The sequence below is a fragment of the Ips typographus genome, linkage group LG16, assembly GCF_016097725.1.
Source record: "Ips typographus isolate SLU linkage group LG16, UJ_Ityp_2.0, whole genome shotgun sequence".
NCBI lineage: Eukaryota > Metazoa > Arthropoda > Insecta > Coleoptera > Curculionidae > Ips > Ips typographus.
In genome coordinates this window covers 3,068,706-3,086,720 of record NC_138437.1, presented here as the reverse complement: position 1 = coordinate 3,086,720, position 18,015 = coordinate 3,068,706, and the positions used below count along the sequence as shown (strand labels likewise).

General features: G+C 31.5%; 1 protein-coding gene and 1 long non-coding RNA gene across 4 annotated transcripts in view; one reads left to right on the top strand and one right to left on the bottom strand.

Annotated features, from left to right (window-relative positions):
• LOC145738793 (semaphorin-1A-like) overlaps positions 1–18,015 on the top strand; it is a 58,907-nt gene that overhangs the window by 14,352 nt on the left and 26,540 nt on the right. For 2 of the 3 annotated variants that reach the window (XR_014180861.1, XM_081993851.1), the window contains exons 1-2: positions 4,683–5,042; positions 17,077–17,566. Coding sequence is in view for 2 of the 3 variants with exons in the window: in XM_081993851.1 (XP_081849977.1) it covers positions 17,117–17,566 (450 nt within the window). In the remaining variant the exon portion in view is untranslated. Of the gene's footprint in view, positions 1–4,682; positions 5,043–17,076; positions 17,567–18,015 lie in introns of those variants that run through there. The other variant, XM_081993852.1, reaches the window with a different exon arrangement.
• LOC145738796 (uncharacterized) overlaps positions 16,184–18,015 on the bottom strand; it is a 116,485-nt gene continuing 114,653 nt past the window's right edge. The window contains exons 5-6 of the long non-coding RNA XR_014180862.1: positions 16,887–16,959; positions 16,184–16,831 (exon numbers count right to left, since the gene is read on the bottom strand). This is a non-coding gene — a long non-coding RNA (uncharacterized LOC145738796). The remainder of the gene's footprint in view (positions 16,832–16,886; positions 16,960–18,015) is intronic.

Here is an 18,015-nt window from a genome sequence, read left to right as displayed (position 1 = left end):
TGGACAGAATCTGTGTCTTGGACACACTTCTGATAACTTCCTTGAGCCAATGAGTGTAAAGTTGGTCAAACTTTGGGAATTGTAATTTCTTCTCTGTGTATTCTTAAATGTGGAGATCTCCACATACTATTGATTTCCTATGGAGTATTTCGAATTTTTCCTACCTGGTTGTGTGTTATGGCTGGGGAATACCGTGGTCATACTTTACGTCCAGACAGTCGAGACTTGCCGCTTTCAAGCTCTCCTAACAGTCTACGACCAGTATGGTTAAGGCTTGTTTAATGTAAACTGTATAAGAGTAAAAAAAAAGTGTCTTATTTGGTATTTCGTTTGATTATTTTCCTCTAGTGCCCTCAGTTTTCTTGACAATTGGCGAAGGAGCCGAGGAAAAACGACCACAGAAAGAACAGAAGCTAATCCTGTCCATGGGTAATAACAAAAAAGTGGTTGTCTTAAAATAAATGACAAAGCAGAGCCCTTACACGTAGAAATTTTTTGTGGAATGCATGTTGGTGATTTCCTTACAGAATGCTGGCAAGAAAGACAGCAGAACTCAACGCAGATAGAATCAAAATTACCTAACAAATTTGAGAAAAAAAAGTCCTACATGGATCTATGCAATTAATTACAACTACAGTTGTTTACATCTCATCTATCAGTAAGCGATTTGAACTACGAATACCTTCAGACTAATTCAACTAATAATAATGATCACGTAACAGTACATTCGTTCGAAGACTTCAATTCAACCAAATATGGAATAGTTTTGAGGAACTGTACGACTTTAAGAAATGAACCGTGATGACATAATCCCTAATCTCCTTGAAATAACTAATAATAATGACAAAGCCTGTTATTGGTTGGGCCATACCAACTTCAACAATAAATGGTAATCCTCAGAAACAAAAAATTCAACAACAGGCAACAAAGTAATGTTAAATTAATTTCATTTTCAAATGGAAAGTTTATGAAGTAAGTTACATATAGAAAGCTCACAGTGATTACGCCTAAACTATGACAGACTTTATCATAAAAATAATAAATTTCGGAAGGATCTGAGGTCTTATTGGAAATTTGTGATGTTATGGTGACTTTCGCTTTGCTACTAACTGAATTAAATTTTCCTGGTTTTCTAGCAACTTTATTTTAGTTTGTATAGTAACCCTTCTTCCTAAAATACCTATTAAACTTTACGTTCTTTACGAATTGCAACCTTCAATTTAATGATAGTATAACAAATAAAATGCATATATAATAATAAACCTGCTTAGGTGAGCGCTATATATACTAAGTACGAAAATGTAATTTTGTCGACTCACAAGAAATAATTAACATATCAGTAATTGGAAACTCAATGATAACATTCAGCTTAGCTGCTATTAAAATGCGTTTATGCAGAACCGCATAAGGTGCAAAATTTAAATTTCACGCTTGTCATCTCGAAAACCGTTGTTCTTTCGCAGTTTTCCCATTTTCTTTGAGTTAATAACAAAATTGTTCTTATCCGTTAGAATAACATTGTTTAAATAAAACTAGGGTAATAACTGTAATAGTTATTGAAAATTGATTGAAGACTATAACACCACTTAAAAAGCAACTTTATCATGGATCAGCAGCAAAGAAAAAAAAAAAAAAAGTACCAAACTTGTTGCTTGTCTTTACCATAATAATGATTTATCTACTACTAACAAAGCGCTAAGTTTAAGCAAAGCGAGCATAAAAAAACAAATCAAATTCTATTGATTGCGGTTAAGTAAATAACTTTTTACCCAAGTCCAAGTAGTATTTTGAACGCAAGAAGATAAGTAATAATAATAATACTTTCTAATATGCTGACCCAATAAAATATTAATAGACCATATAAGGTTTTGCCAAGTAGTAAGAAGTTTTCAACTTGATGCTCGGTTAATTTAAATCTCAAGTCACTCGGTTAAATCGTTTTGATCACTTTCTAAATAGAGGAATTATAATTTCAGTGTTGCAATTTTTAAAAACCATTTTTGGTACGTGAATCTATTTTCAAAGTAAAATTCAGCATTTTATAACGAACTGTTTTTACTTTACATCTTTATTTTTTATAATATTACTGTACTGGGTGTAGAGAGGTGAAAAGTAAAGTTTAACTGAAACCTGTAAAAATGGCTTTAAGAGGGTTTGTATTACAATTTCCGCCTTAAAAGTAAAAACGGTTAAACTTGTGGTTACCTAAAACATGTTTCTGTATATCAAAATTTACAACTAAGTTTTTTAAAAATCATGTCAATAAGGGCGAATTTACGATGAATCTACAATCTTTTGCTTTTTTCTTGAACACTTTAGGCAATTAGCCAAGCTCAATCATATCAACACACTCTTCTACTCTTTACATGAAAATTTTGGGCAACTAACCAGCACAATCATTTCAACACATTCTTCTGCACTTTTTTCGAAAATTGTAGGCACTTTGCCAGCTAATTCAACAGATTCTTCTTCTCTCCTCTTGAAAGTTTTGGGCATTTTGCCAGCACATTCATTGCAACACATTTTTCTACTCTTATCATAAAACATTTTTGATAACTAACCAGCACAATCATGTCAACACATTCTTCCGCTCTTCTTTTAAAAATTTTTAGGCACTTTGCCAGCTCGTTCAACACATTTTTCTACTCTTCTTTTAAAGGTTTTGGAAAATGAGCCAGCTCAATCATTCTTCCACTCTTCTTGTGAAGATCTTAGACAATTAGTCAGCACAATTATTTCAACACATTCTTCCACTCTTCTCTTGACAGTTTTGGGTAATTAGCCTACTCAACCATTTCGACACATTCTTCCACTCTTCTTTTGAAAATCTTAGATAATTATTTCAACATATTCTTATACTCTTCTCTTGAAAATTTTGGAAAATTAGCCAACTCAACCATTTCAACACATTCTTCGTCTCTTCTTTTGAGAACTTTTGACCCTTAGCCAGATCAGTTATTAAAACAAATTCTTCCGTTCTTCTTTTGAAAATCTTTCGTCTACTCTTTTCTTGAAAATTTTGGACAATTACTCAGCTCAATCATTTCAACATATTTTTTCATCTTCTTTTGAAAATAGCTTAGCCAGCTCAATGATTTGAACAAATTCTTCTACTCTTCTCTTGAAATTTTCAGACAATTAGCTAGCACGAACATATGCAGTAGCCAGCTCAATCATTTCAAAACATTCTTCTGTTCTTCTTTTAAAAATTTTAAATACTTGGCCAGCTTAATCATTTCAAGACAATCTTCTACTCTTTTCTTGAAATTTTTGGGCAATTAGCCAGCTCAATCACATTCTTTTTCTCTTCTCTTGAAAATGTTGAGCGATTAATCAGCTCCATCATTTTGACACATTATTCTACTCTTCTCTTAAAAATTCTGGGCATTAGCCAGGCTCAATCATGTCAACACATTCTTCTTTTCAACATTTTAGTCAATGAGTCAGCACAATTCTTTTATCACAATCTTGTACTGTTCTTATGAAAAAAATACAGCCAACTTCAAAAATATAAATTTTTGTATCTGAATTTTTAGATTTTTAGTCTGTATGTAAACCCGAAAGTTTTAGACATCTTAATGTTGTTACTAGTTCCAAGGAATAATAAATTCGTGTTTTCTCTTTTTTTCTTTAATTGCTAAATTTGAATCCATAAAAAGTCCACTAACTCGAAAAAATGTTAGGTAATACAAAATTTACTGAGAATTTAACAAAAAAACTAAAAATATGAGAATTTACAGGATGCTCAGTTAAAAACTTAACTTATTTAACATAAAGGGTGTTTTAACAATAAAAGTACACCAGATGATTTATATATTTGCTAGAATTAGATCTTATGCTTTTTTGCAAAATGTTGAGAAGTAATGTAAAATGTTTTTGTGGCTAAAAATTTTATTAGATGAAATTTGTTCAAGAAAGAGCAATTTGCAGATGATATCTCTATTATTAAGACAGTAGTAAAGTAATGGGCTGTGGTCAATATGAAAATGTGAAGATATATTTAAAACTATCCTGTTTTACCTTTTGGACACTTATGATATTGTGGCTAACCTTTCAAGTTTAATGCCCATTGAGTTTTGTCACACCTTATGAATACACACATTTGATTTTTTGCTATATTTCTTTTTGAAACTTTGATGGTTGATGAGCTAACAGTTTCGATCTGCTTTAGACAAAAAGAAGACAAAATGCGGCTACATTAATTTTGAATATTAAAATAACATAAAAAACTGATATACAGTTAATTAAGTGGAACACGTAAAAATTGGCTGCTGGAAATTACCTAGATGAACCGAAACAAAAATATAAAATGGCCAATAAATCAAGCTATAGGCAACGGTACTACCTGAGGACCAGGCTCTTGGGTGTCTATCTTGTTCCTAATTAAAATTTATTCTCACATTAAAATTGATATGGGTCTTCAGTTTACCATTAAATTTATTCAAGTGTTTTCGACTGTTTTACTGTATTAAAGTTTTTTGGTGGTTCCTACAAAGGTTCTGGTAGGTACTACGCATGAATGCCAAAATTTAATTAGGCATTATAATGAATATTTTAATTTCCCTCTTAACAGGTAGATGTGATATTCATTGTATAACAGTTTTAAACTCAGAAGACCCAAAACCAGCGAATGAACGGTTATTTGCTTCTTCCGCTAGTTGGTATAGTTGGGGCCGCCGGAGCACCATTTTGAAAGTACCGAAGGGGTCCGATAGTACCCGAGCATCGGTTAAAGAAACTCGTTCTATAACAGCTAACAGCACTCATTATTCACTTAGACTGGTATTAAAGTATATACTGGTATATACAGAGTTCGGTGGTAAAGTGGCGTCCGTACACGCATGAAAGAAATCTTTGTGTTGGTGTCGAAGCACTGAAACTATAAACCCTCAGACTGTGAACTAATATAAAACTGATTTGAAAATGCATTTTTGTGTGTAGTTAGTTGTGAGTGACCGAAATAAACTGAAAAATTGTGCGTGGTTTGGCATGGTGTTCTCTATAGTAACCTACAGAAAGCGTAGTTCAAAAATGGCCCACAGGTTAGTTTGAATACAATGTTTGGAAATTTGTGATAAGATAATAAGTGTTGACTCGTATAGTAGTAGTAGTAGTATTTCTTGGTGATATGGCGTAAATCTTGGTCGATTGAGTAACTGCGGTGACTTCGACGTGAGTAAAAGACAATAACAAGAATGGTTTTGAAACCAGTTTCTCTCGATTGATTGTCTCATTGCTTACTACCTGTGGGCTTAATTATAATATTCTTACCAGTATGTAAAAAAAAGAAAGTAGTAAATTAAATTCAGTAAAAATTAAGTGATAAACATTAATCTTAAATGGTAGGTTTGGTAAGGTGAAGAAATAGTAGCCGCCAAATCCAACCATAATGTTTATTCTACTTCCAACAAAATAACTAATAGGAAATTGGTATGGAGTTTTACGTGATATTAACCAGATGTAATTAAAAGCAAATTGAACATTTAACATAATTGTCTGTTAATTGATGATTAACACTGCTAATGGATTTGGTTTATCATATTAAGCTAAGAAGTGGATGTGAGCGGGAAAATACAATGACCAACTGCGTTTTCTATCATAGCAAAAATAGAACAAACTGTTTAGAAAACCTTGGGATGAGCAGACGAAAAACAATGATCGTCTGGATATTCTAGATAAAAATAGCATTTGGTCTCTTATAGACTAAAACTGCATGGTTATTTTATTTTTGTTGCATAAAATAAACACATTGATATTATTTAAACTGGTTTTGGGGATTTACTAAACAAGATAATTTGATGATCCACTAAGATGGTGCTTTATTGGCAGTGGATAGTAGTGTGTATCAATAACCCTTTAAAAACTTCCAAATTTACAATGGTGTTGGTTGTCATATGATATCTTCACTGGCGTTAAATCCTCTTATCAACTATACACTGTTTATTTTATCACTTTAAAAATGTTCAGCAAGTAATCCAAAATATAGTTGTGTTGTGGGTTTGTGGGGTCTAAATATAGATTAAAATGGATTCAGAAACAGGTCTTCCAGTGTTGAATCATGACCTTACTTACATAAGATTATGAATATTCAAGTAGAAAGTCTTTGACAATTAATGCGTTATTCTGGGGATTAGTATTGTTCACAGGAGATTTTGTTGTTCCTCTATTCTTTTCAGATTTAAATGGCTTGGAAATGACAATTGAAGAATGGTTTTTGATGAGACCGGATTAAAACTAGTTCCTAAAACCTTATAATTGTTTATTTTTTTAGCTTTCTTAATCTATGTCAGTGTTATTCAGAAGCTATTTTGGTAGTTTAGCTGAAACTGGTTAACTACTTTTAACAGGGCAATTTCCTGTCCAGTTTACTACTATAAAACCAATATCGTGTGTAATTAGCAGGTTCATTATTTAACTGTTTTCATATGTTTTGAGAGGATTTATGAGGAAATTTAGCCAAAACACTTTTCTCAGAATTTTTCTGGAAAAATTGTAGTTTTGTAAACAAAAGTTGCAGTGTTTAGTAAACATAATCCCAGTAAATTACGAGAGAACGTTTTTTATATCCCCGGCCTGGACATAAAAAAGTACTTAAATCAACAGTGTGTAATTCCCTTGCTTATAATGTCTGGGTAATATTTTAAGTTTAGTTATCCTTTAATTACGAATTAAGTTTTGTAAATAATTCTACAGTTGTAAGTCGGTTTTTTGTTTCTTTTTATTTTAAAAAGCATCAAAAAGCTTGATAGACTCTATCAAATTAAGGCTTGGAAGTTGCCAAAGCCATTTCGTAAACAGGACAATTTGTACATCTTCACTTGATAGAGTGTATGAAACATTTTTTTTACTTTACAGAATATACGAGATTTATGAATATATCAGTTGCAAAATCTGCCAAAAAAGTAGCATTCTATAAATGTAATTATTTTTGTTTTAAGATTTTCTAAAAATTGCTCTTCTTTTAAAACACTTCTTCGATGATTGGGAAAAGTGTAAACTTTGCTGTCTGTTTTACTCTTTAATGTTTGGTTAACTTAGCATTTTCTGATAATTCAAAACTGTAATTTGTTAGGTTTTCATAATAATTTTCAAGTCATCGTTTTTAATTCTATTTTGAAGCAGCTTGAACTTTTGACAACACGTAGAAACGATTAACAACGAACACTTTACTGCTTTATTAGTAATAAATGGAGATTCCAATTACTAACAAATTAAGGAGGTTACTTTAAACCATGCTTAAGTTAAGGATGGTTCAGACTGTGAAAATAGAAATAAAAAATTATGATTTAAACTAAGTTTAAAGAAGAATTTTTGGTAATATTCTCTAACTGAAAGAAGAGCAAAATGACATTTACAAGTTGACACAATTGTAACGTATTTCCTCGAATTCAAAATCGTTTTCATTATTTCATTTTTAAGATGTTTACGAAAAATTGGCGAATCGATCTTGAGGTGAAATAAGATTGAAACTTGAAACGCAATGACTTTACATGGTAAAAACCATAGATTAAGTTAAGTGAAGTTCATACTGTGACTTTTCTCCCTCGTTCTGTCACATTCAAGCTCAACTTGAGCTCGGTTTAAAATACAACAATGTAAATGGGACTTAATCACTTTTCTGTTGCTACATTGCAACTCTCTAAGTTAATTCACAGTTATTTTGAATCTATATGTGGCTTGACCAAAACCAAATACAGAAAAAAATCACTTGTTTTCACTGATTATATTGCACATTATATGTCCCGATTATAGGTACTGTGCAGAATTAACTGGTGAAAATGAACTATTTGCCTTACTTTTGATGTTTGTTAAAATTTAAACATTTATGTTGTAACTATTAATTAACTTTTGGATTAAACATTGAGTACTACGTTTCTGAACAGTGTTGCCAAACCTTAATTTCCCCAAAAGCGTTTTAAAAATGTCAGATTTCACTAAAATTTTCACTAAAGTTTTACTTACTCTTATACTTTGCAAATCCTTTAAGTGTGTTCACTTAAAATGCTATTATTACGTTCATTCAACATGGATTTGCTGATCTCAAAAATTCATCATTCATTCTCATTTTTAGAATAATTCACAACCCTGCAAAATTCAACTCATGAAAATATAAAATGTACATAAAACGATTTAGAGCTGTATTGTTTTTGAGCAATTTTTTTTACTTTCATAACTTTATAGAGTGGTATTTTGACAGTTGTGTCATATGAAACTATAGCACCAAAGAAAACAGCTTCACGTCACATTTGTCAAAAACCCTACACATGGAGCTCTAAAAAACATTTAGATGTGAATTTTAACTGATTACTGACTGTACTAAATTTAAGAAAGTTTTGTTATTTTATAGCTCTATGGGGAAGATTTTGATAGTTTCCAAGACAGATTGAAATGTGTTAAAAATAAAGAGATACACGACTGTTCAATGTCTACTCATAGATCTATACACAAGCATTTAATATTATTTGCTAGTGTATTAACTATAACGGTGATTTTAAGCTAGTTTTGTAGTTTTACAGGATTGTGACAAACTTAAATATGTCCAAAATGTACTGTTTACCTGTCGGAACTTAACTCCTGACCCTATAAAGTACATATTAGTTTAACTAATTTTAACGTTTTTCAAGTGATTGTTTTTTTGTTTAATACTTCTACAGATCCGATTTTGCAGGAACATACATTTGTGTGGCAGAAGTCTCAAAAATTGTGTTCATTGACCAACAAGCATTAAATATGATTCGTACTAATTGTACTGCCTTTAAGCAATGTTTTATAATTTGAAAGCTTTATGGAGTAGTTATTTGACAGTTATCACTATTGCGACAGATGGAAATATATCCACAATAGACACGTCACAATTGCCACAAAACTCAGAAAACTATAAAATGCTTAATAATATGATTTATACTGATTGTATTGCTTTTAAACAAGTTTTACAGTTTTATGTAGTGGTATTTGACAGTTTCAATGTTTATGACAGATTAAGAAAGAAAATAAGCAGATACACGTCACGACTGTCCAATTTCTTTTTCTAACCCTGTTTATAGACACATATTTTGTTGCTTTAATGAATAAGTTAAATGAAGCTTATTATTAGTTTACCCAGGTTTCAAAAAGTTTTAAAAATATTTTCCAAATATTCAAAGATGTTTCGGTTTTCCTGCTGCTTTTTAGTTGTATTTTTAAACTACGTATACAGTTTTGTCGATTTAAGTATTGGATTCGAGTTCAGTAAAAGTTTTGCAGATGTTTTCCTGTATTTTTTTTCCTCAGGGCACTATATACAAAAATCAAAAGCTAAAAATAGCTTTCAAAGCTATTTTTTTTAATACTGTGAATTATTAATGACAGTTTTAGTAAAATCATCTTATTTATACTGAACTAGGACTAAATGATATTATAATTTATGTTTAACATACATGCATCACCGAAGTGGCACACCTTGTATAGGTGGCTTGTCAGTTTTTAATTTATTTATTTAGTATACTCTAAATACATTCATTGTTTTACGCCTGGTAAATGGAACATTACTAGACAGTTAAGGTTGCTAAAGAACCAATATTAGAGAGCTATCGTTTCATAGAAAATTTGACATTTAAGATAAATTTGATTCATAATAGGCACATTGCAGGGTTATGTTAATTTTATTAAACCACCACAGACAGAGTGTAACAGACTTAAAATAAAAAATACTTTTGCTCACTAACAAGTCTTTTTCCTATATTCACATTTTGTTCACATCACAAAGCCGTTCTTTTACTGAAAACCCTAGTGTTTAAGTACCGGACCATTATAACAAAACTAATTTCAGTTTGAAAGCAAAAAGTCTTCAATTGCTCTATTTAATCTTCTTCTGAGTGTGCGTATCATGATGAGAAAAAATACGTAAAGAAGTAAAAGGCAATTATGCAGTTTATAAAAGAAGAAAACATGCAGTAATTAACGTTATAGATCCCGTGAAAGTAGCGTTGTCATCTTGGCGGTAACATTAATGCAGGTTGAGGAAATGATCGTTTGCAGAATGTCAATCATCGTCACGTCATTGCATCGAGGTGCATTTCAGAGAAGCTAAAATGATTTCTGGTTATTTAAGTGTTCGTTAATGTTATTGAAATGCGGTTTACAGCTTATAGGAAGCGTCCCTAAAAAGTTTATAATGCGGTTTGATTTTTACGCACCCAAATAGACGTAAATATGGGTGTGCCTATAGTGTAGCCCACGACTACGCCCCGCCTAGGTACACATATGCTCTGAGTAATATTATTATACTATATATAGAACCTTTTACTTTTTCATTAAATTTTGAGGTGTATCTAACCGACAAGGTAGTGGTAATGTCAGTGTTCTACATGAAAATGTTATAGAAAACGAGTTCTCTTGCTCTTCTTCAGCTTGCATGTATCTAGGAATTTAAATTCGATCTTGCTGAAGACCTCTCATTTCTAACACCTCATCCGCTGGAAATTACGATGGCTGCGTATATCAGAGGTTTATTTTGTGATTTGAGCTGCAACAGATCAACTAAACCGGTTTGGCTTAACGATATTCCGCTTCCAGTCAATGAGTACACTCACCTGACTAATTAAATCGTACGCTGTAAGTATTTAACTATTATGCTCTTCTAAAACGCAAAGTGAAGATCGTTAATGTTCCAATTAAAAAACTAATAATTTTACGCTTCCTATTTTTTTATGTCAAACTCACTTTGGTGTTTTACGGTTTAATATCATTTGTTATATAAGAACTATCCTAATGCTCAAGGTATTGTCATGTTTCCTCGAAAGTGTCTGCAAAATCCTCGTTTCGGTTGAAGCTCTGTTAATTTACACTCTGGTTCGTAAACCTCAGGTTTGGTTCGAATAATAAAGGTTACCACCATGGTTGAGATCGATTTTTGATTAGCTTTTTTCTTTCAACATTTTCGATACTGAACGAAATCAATATATGCTTGCTTGATTATTGTTCTTGGGGACTAATATTTCTTCGGTCTGATTCCTTCTAAAGTAACATACATCTTCATAAATGTTCTCTAAAACCTATTATCCTCGTTCTGCACATTTCTGTATATTTTTACGGTCTACAGACCGCATCAAAGCACATCAGGTTGGATAAATACTTCAACAATTTGTATTACTCACGTGACTAACCATTGCAAACCTTGATTAAAACATTGCATCAAAGGTTTGTCATCATCAAACATCTTAAAAGAAATGATCTTCACGTTTCCGCTTAGCGTGATACATCGTTAAATCATACTTGTTGATTTGCTCACTATTTCAAGAATTCAGAATACCATTATATAACTGTTATAGTTTAATAATCAAAACTACAGTTTCATCCTAACGTTTCATCTCGGCGGTTTTTATTGAAAACTAATTTAACCGGGTTTCTTTCACTGCTATAATCAAAGTAGCCGAAATCAGCGGTGCCGCAACACTTTAAAACTCTTCAAGTATCACAGTACTGTTCGGTAGTACCCAACATAACCCAAACACGTGCAATTCATATTAAAATGACAAGCTTGATAGAATATTAACTACCCTATAGTTATAGACACTACGCATAAGAAAATGGTGTTACTTATGCAGTTCACACACCTTGTTATTGTGATGCGAATAATTTGTTAGTAAATACATGCATGTATATACCTTTATAGCATGTATAAAACCGAATAATAAATATAAGCGGGACAATTTGACTGCGATATGTACGCATTTATTATTTGAATGTTTTTGAAAACGTTTTCTACGTTGCTGTCGCCATTGTTTTGTATTTTTAGTGATTTATTATTGTTTTTCCACATTGTTAGGTGAAAAACTGTCTCTACTAAGCCAGATTTTTAATTTATCTTCCTGTCTATTTATAAAGTAAGCTGCAAATGTTTGCGTATAATAATTTAAAAATAAAACAAAACAAAAGTTTCGATATTAAGCCAAATTTTTGTCAAACAATTGACTAGGTTATTAAGCATGTTAAAGAGAATTTGTTCCTAAACTGGTTGGGACACCTGTATGACGCTTTGTTTGTACTTGACCCTGCAGATGGCCCGAATCAGGTTTTGAACTGGTTTAGTACCCCTTCCGCCTTGATTATATTGAAATTAAACCTACTAAATCCTTTTGTTTTGAACAACAATTGTTTCTACACAAAAAGGGAATTTTGGTACAAATTTCGTGAAACAACCAGGTAAAATCCTAAGAATGCTATTGAAATTAACCAGCATTGCAAGAGATTGTATATCTTGGTTTGTGACGTCGCCACTCTTTATTTGTGGTTTCACGTTATGTCGAGAGCTATTAAAAGCAATAAAACTCCATTTTTTTCGCATTGCAGTCTCCTTTCTAAACATTTTAAATTACGGTAACATTAAACGTGAAGTGGGTAGAAAGTAGTCCTAAAAAATTATTTGCTCCTCATGTAAAGCAAAGGTCTTGAATGCTTATCATTAGATCTGTGTTAATAAATACTTTTGAAGCATCACCAGTATCTTCAGGTTTCGAGATATATGAACAGATTACAAGATATATTCAAGAAATATTCCAAAGTTTTATAAAAATTTCTCGAAAACTTTGGACGTTGATTAAATGTTGTCAAAACCCTAAACTAATTTTTTTATTGGAATAAGGATTATAAATGCATGTATCAAGAGGAAAGCTATCTTTTTACATAAAGTAAAACGGTTCCAAAAAATGAACAAATAAACACTGTTTTAAAATAATTTTAAGAATGTCCTAAAATCTAGTTATTATTTTAACAGTTATGAAAGTTGCTCCAGGTGATATTAGAGACTTTGGATGTAAAGTAACAATTACGTATTTTACATTACTAAACAAAAAGTTGTTTTCCGGCCATTTCCAACCAAAAAAAGATCAAACTTTTTTATATTTTTTCAAGTATTAGAAAACATATGACTTTAAATTATTTTAAGGTAAATTTAACACACAATTTTGTTTTACATTGATAAATTTGGTTTTTAAAACTGCTTTATGAATAATCAACTTCACTGTGTTCATGTATGCACATTTATTTGAACTCTAGGAAGTTTTGTTTAAAGCTTGCAAAAAAAGGAAAAAATAGATAATTTCTGCAATCAATATTTGAGGCAAATTTGTTCATTATATTAAAACAAATTTGAAAAAAATATATATTTGTTAGATTTGTCACATATAATGTTTAACACTTATTTTACTTATGATTTTCTAGTTTAAGATAAATAAAAAATATAAGTACTGCCAATGACAGCCTAGATTTTTCTTTGCTATTTTAGAATGTAATTAGTTATTATGTACATAGAAATATTGTTGAGAGACGATTTTTCGTAATTGGGACTGGGATTTTTTTAGTATTTGAGTTTCTGTCCCACAATATTTTTATTTGTACCAGTTTCGGTTGTTTCAGGTATCAGTCACGATTTTAATTTTTAAATAGGACAACCTGTACATTGTTTTGTTTTTGAACTTTACGTCTAATTCTAGACATATTCCTTTTGTAATGTCTAATATGTAACATTTTATGCAAAATTTTACTCTTTCTTAAAGGACTAGGTGCAGACAACTGAATAAAATAATTATACAGGATGAACAGCAATATACAATATTACTACTTCTTATACTTTTTATACTTCAGAGTAATTAGGCTATTATGTTGCTTATTTGAAAGATAGATACTCTTATAGAATTAAATTGTATTTGATTAGCCAGTGGATAACAAGAGCATGTCTTATCGCAAAATTAACGTTAAACATCAAAATTTTTTTGAGAAATCAGTTTTTTAAAGAAATTGGCTAACTTACTAACTTGCCAAATCGGTTTACTCACCCTCTATGTCTCTTCTAGATTTAACATAATGACACTGTAACCATAACCCATTCATATTGTGGGCAGTATACAAGGTGTACACTCAGATATCAAAACGAATAGTTAATTAGGTACCTATTAAACATTCAAGTATGGTTTTTTTTAACAATAAACGTTGTAAGATGAATGCCAAAGTGGAAGTTGAGCATGACTGTAAACATACTGAACGATTGAAATAAAAGTGTTTTTTAAATCAAAAATTCTGTACGTTTTTTGTGGAAATACTGTTTTAAATTCGAACATCCTGTCTGTAAGTTAAGTTCAGTTTAAAACAAGCGATAGTTTTCAATTTTTTAAATCACACATGTGATTTTAAACCTCTTATTCAAACGTCATTTCCTAACACTAGCCTATAGATTGCACTAAAAATTAAAATACTCAATGTATGATGTTCACTAATATAATTGTTTGACTGATAATCGATTACTACTATGTAACTGACGTTTTCTAACGTGTAACTACAAAATAATATAGCATTTTGCGTTTACCTGTCAAAGTCAATTTTACGTACATGGAATATTAATATCATATTGTTTACTCAATCAATTTTTGAAATTTATTTCCCTGCTTATTATTCATCATATTGTTTGATGTGGTAATTAAAGTTTGGGTCTTAAGTTTGTTGTACAGATGTAACCAACACATAATAGACTATTAAGGTTACAACAGTTAAGGATTTTTTTGTCAAGACAGAGATAATATACAAACTTCGTTATCATGTGGTTATTAACATGAAAAGCAAACTTATTAATAATTTTGCACTGACCTGGTGAATGTGTCAACACTGAATTTCAATGTAAATATGTACATTAACAATAATCATACACACATAAGAATGGCAAAAAATAAATGGAAATCAGCTGAGTTGCGCTTTTGCCTTGATTTCATCCATCAAGATGACAACATACGGTTACAGAATTTTTTAATTCTATTCATTCAAATTACACAATAAAACTAAGAGCAAGATACTTAGAAGTTATTACGACTACAATGATGTGAAGGTCTTGAATTAGTCACATAAATTTGTAATAAGGATATATTTCATCAGGTTCTTGTGAAAACAGTGATTTTTATTAAACCCTTCCAGCAGATGTGACAGTGTTGTAGGTGTAGTGTGTTATCTTTAGTATGAATTTAAATCTGGTACCAATGGCGTGTCATTAGTTAGTGGATTATATTACTTGGCCTGGCAAACTTCAAAATAAGATTTTTTGACTAACCTGAATATTTAGAAAATTATTAATCAACCAAGATAGAAACTGAAACTGTTATTAATTCTGGTTAAATTAGTTAACTTCTTAGGCTTCTTTTGCTTTGAATACAAAAAATAAATTTTTTTCGCACTGCACACATTGTTGATTACCTGTTTACTAATCGTTAGAATTGTAACATTACGTCACTCATGACTTGCAACCATTTTACTTTGAATTAGCTATACACTGCCACACAATATAGTTGCACAAACGAGACTAACAAACCCAAAAAGGCGTTCATTCCCTTGCGTTGGTTCTGGGAACAAAGAACACGCTTTAAACAAAGGTACTTTCTTGACTACTTCACATTACATGCGAAAGTACATTAAAATTTACAAGGTAATAATAACATGGTGTTACATGTAATTCACTGTATGTACGTGCACACTTGGAGGCTACAAAGTGAACAACTTTTTTGTCTTCTCCACATACATTTAATTGACGAACTTTTACTGTCAGGACATTAGATACGTTCAAATAAGTATTATAGGGGGTGATATGTTTAGTTATCAAGCACAGTTGGCAATAGTGAATTAAAAGCAGTTGAGTATACAAACCCTCGATAAAGCCATTCATCTGCTGCAACAAGCCCTTTGATATTTGAACCCCCAATATATGCTTGGCTTAATTATTTTTGTCATTTGATATGTGAGTTGTTGATGTCCATGAGTATAACAATACGTAGAAACAATTATTACTTTTTAAGGCGGAATTAATACAGGCCCCAAGCTATATTAGCCAGGTGTGCTAAATTATGCTGGAACCTGTTTCAAAGCTGGTTCATTAATAGGTTTTTGTGAAACCCAATGAGTAAAAACTACGACAGCGAATCTGTAAAGTTTCTGAATCATTCAAAAGTGATGAATTAGTAATGTCTTAACAGGAAATGTACTTCTTTTAGCACCTTCAGGTTTAAGATTGTTCTTCAGGTGGATGACGACTAATATCGTGACCATAATCATTTACTATTCATTATCACTTTAGCTAGGTTACATCTATGCTAATGCACCTAATAAAATATTAACTCGTATGTCAGTGGTGTTATTGTGTGAAATACATCATCTGTCATAGCGGATTCAAGTTTCGTAAAGCTAAAATATCAATTTGACTTCAAAATAACCAAACAACAATAAATGTTACATGTTAATAAAATGTACAATAAGATGAGAACGTTACATTGAATATAATATTGAGGGAAATCAGTGGTATACATGATAAATTATAGTGGCAATATAAAGAGCAGATTGAATTAGCTAATAAATTGAATCAGGTCATATTGGATCATCCCGACAATTTGTAAAGTGATTTAAATAATGTTTACAATTGTGTGAATTAAGAGAACATTCGATTGAAGTTGTTTTGTTTGAGTTGGTGGGTGACATTGTTTTTTGCACTCTGATATTTTACACAGACATTTTTGGAGAGAAAACTTTCGAAACAAACTAGTTCAAAGGGTAGACTAGCAGATATTTTGAGGCAAGAAAGTGTTGATTTACAGATGATAATAAATAGATTTAAGACCTACCTTATGTCACCTATTCTCTCTATAGAACTCTAGCATATTAATATTAAATTAATTTTTTTTTTAAGCCTCCAAAAACATTGCTATTCTCCTATGCTTCAGTGAAATGATGGCCATTAGCCTCTGAAGTCAATACACACAATTATTTGCTTCTGGTAAGAATTCCAAGACTGATAATGCAAGATAGAAAACGCTATTTTGTCCTGAAAAAAATTAAACTCTAATTAAATCTCGTTTTGCCTGTTTTGCTAGACCAACCTTTGTAATACTTAGTAATCTTCTTGCACCGTTTTTAGTGAGTAAGAAGTCTTCAGGTTTTTCTGCTCTGCACCTGTAAAGGAAACCTGATTAGTCACTTTACAAAATACACACTTTTGTAAAGTGACTGCAATACTATTTATTGATACTTTTAAAGCGATAAAAAGCTAAATTTTTATTTTAATTTCAGGAACTCGTCAATATAATCCGGCAGCAAATGCAGCAGTAACATGTCCTCAACGAACGTTTTCTCCCTCAAAATCAACGAGTACCTTTCCGTCTTCTTAATACTATACTATCTAACCAGATCTTGCGAAGGATGGCTGCCAGATACGACAACAATCTTCAATAGCGCCAATAAAATATCAGCGATCACCTTTAAGGGCAATTCGACGAACTTCTCGGAACACTTTACTGTCTTGGATCAAGACGACGAAACTGTATTATTAGGCGGTCGTAATCGCATCTACAATTTGTCAATATTTGACTTTACGGAACGGAAAAGTTCTGAAATCTTCTGGCCATCTTCAGAAGCACACGGGCAACTATGTAATTTAAAGGGGAAGAGCGAAGGTGAATGCCAAAACTACATCAGGCTGTTATTTAAGACGAGCCATGGAAAACTCCTGGTATGCGGAACTAACTCGTTCAAACCACTTTGCAGAAACTACATTTATAAGGTAGGTGATATTAAATTAAGTATTTTAATAGTATGTATAATGATCAAATAAGCTGTCGAACATCACTCTTGAACAATTTAGTGGTGTGATTTTTGTTTACATGGTTAAGGAAATCAGCTTCCACAGATCATGTTGATCTGGGTTACGAAAAGTACTTTAGATTAAGTAAGCTTTAAAATTACGATTACGTGACTGGTTGTGTCCAGTCAATCGAAAGCAAACTGGTGGTTATAGATTATTTTGAATGTAATTCACCGTGATGAAGCATTTATACTTTCTACCGGAGATAAACAAATTTCAGTTTTTAAAGTACAACCAACGCATTTAAGTTAAGTGGCATAATTTCGAGAGACTCACAAGAAATATTAGCATAAACGAAGCTAATTTTTAGACAGTTTTAAAGTTATAAACATATTCGCAGCATCGCCCACGTCCATAAACATTGCTAC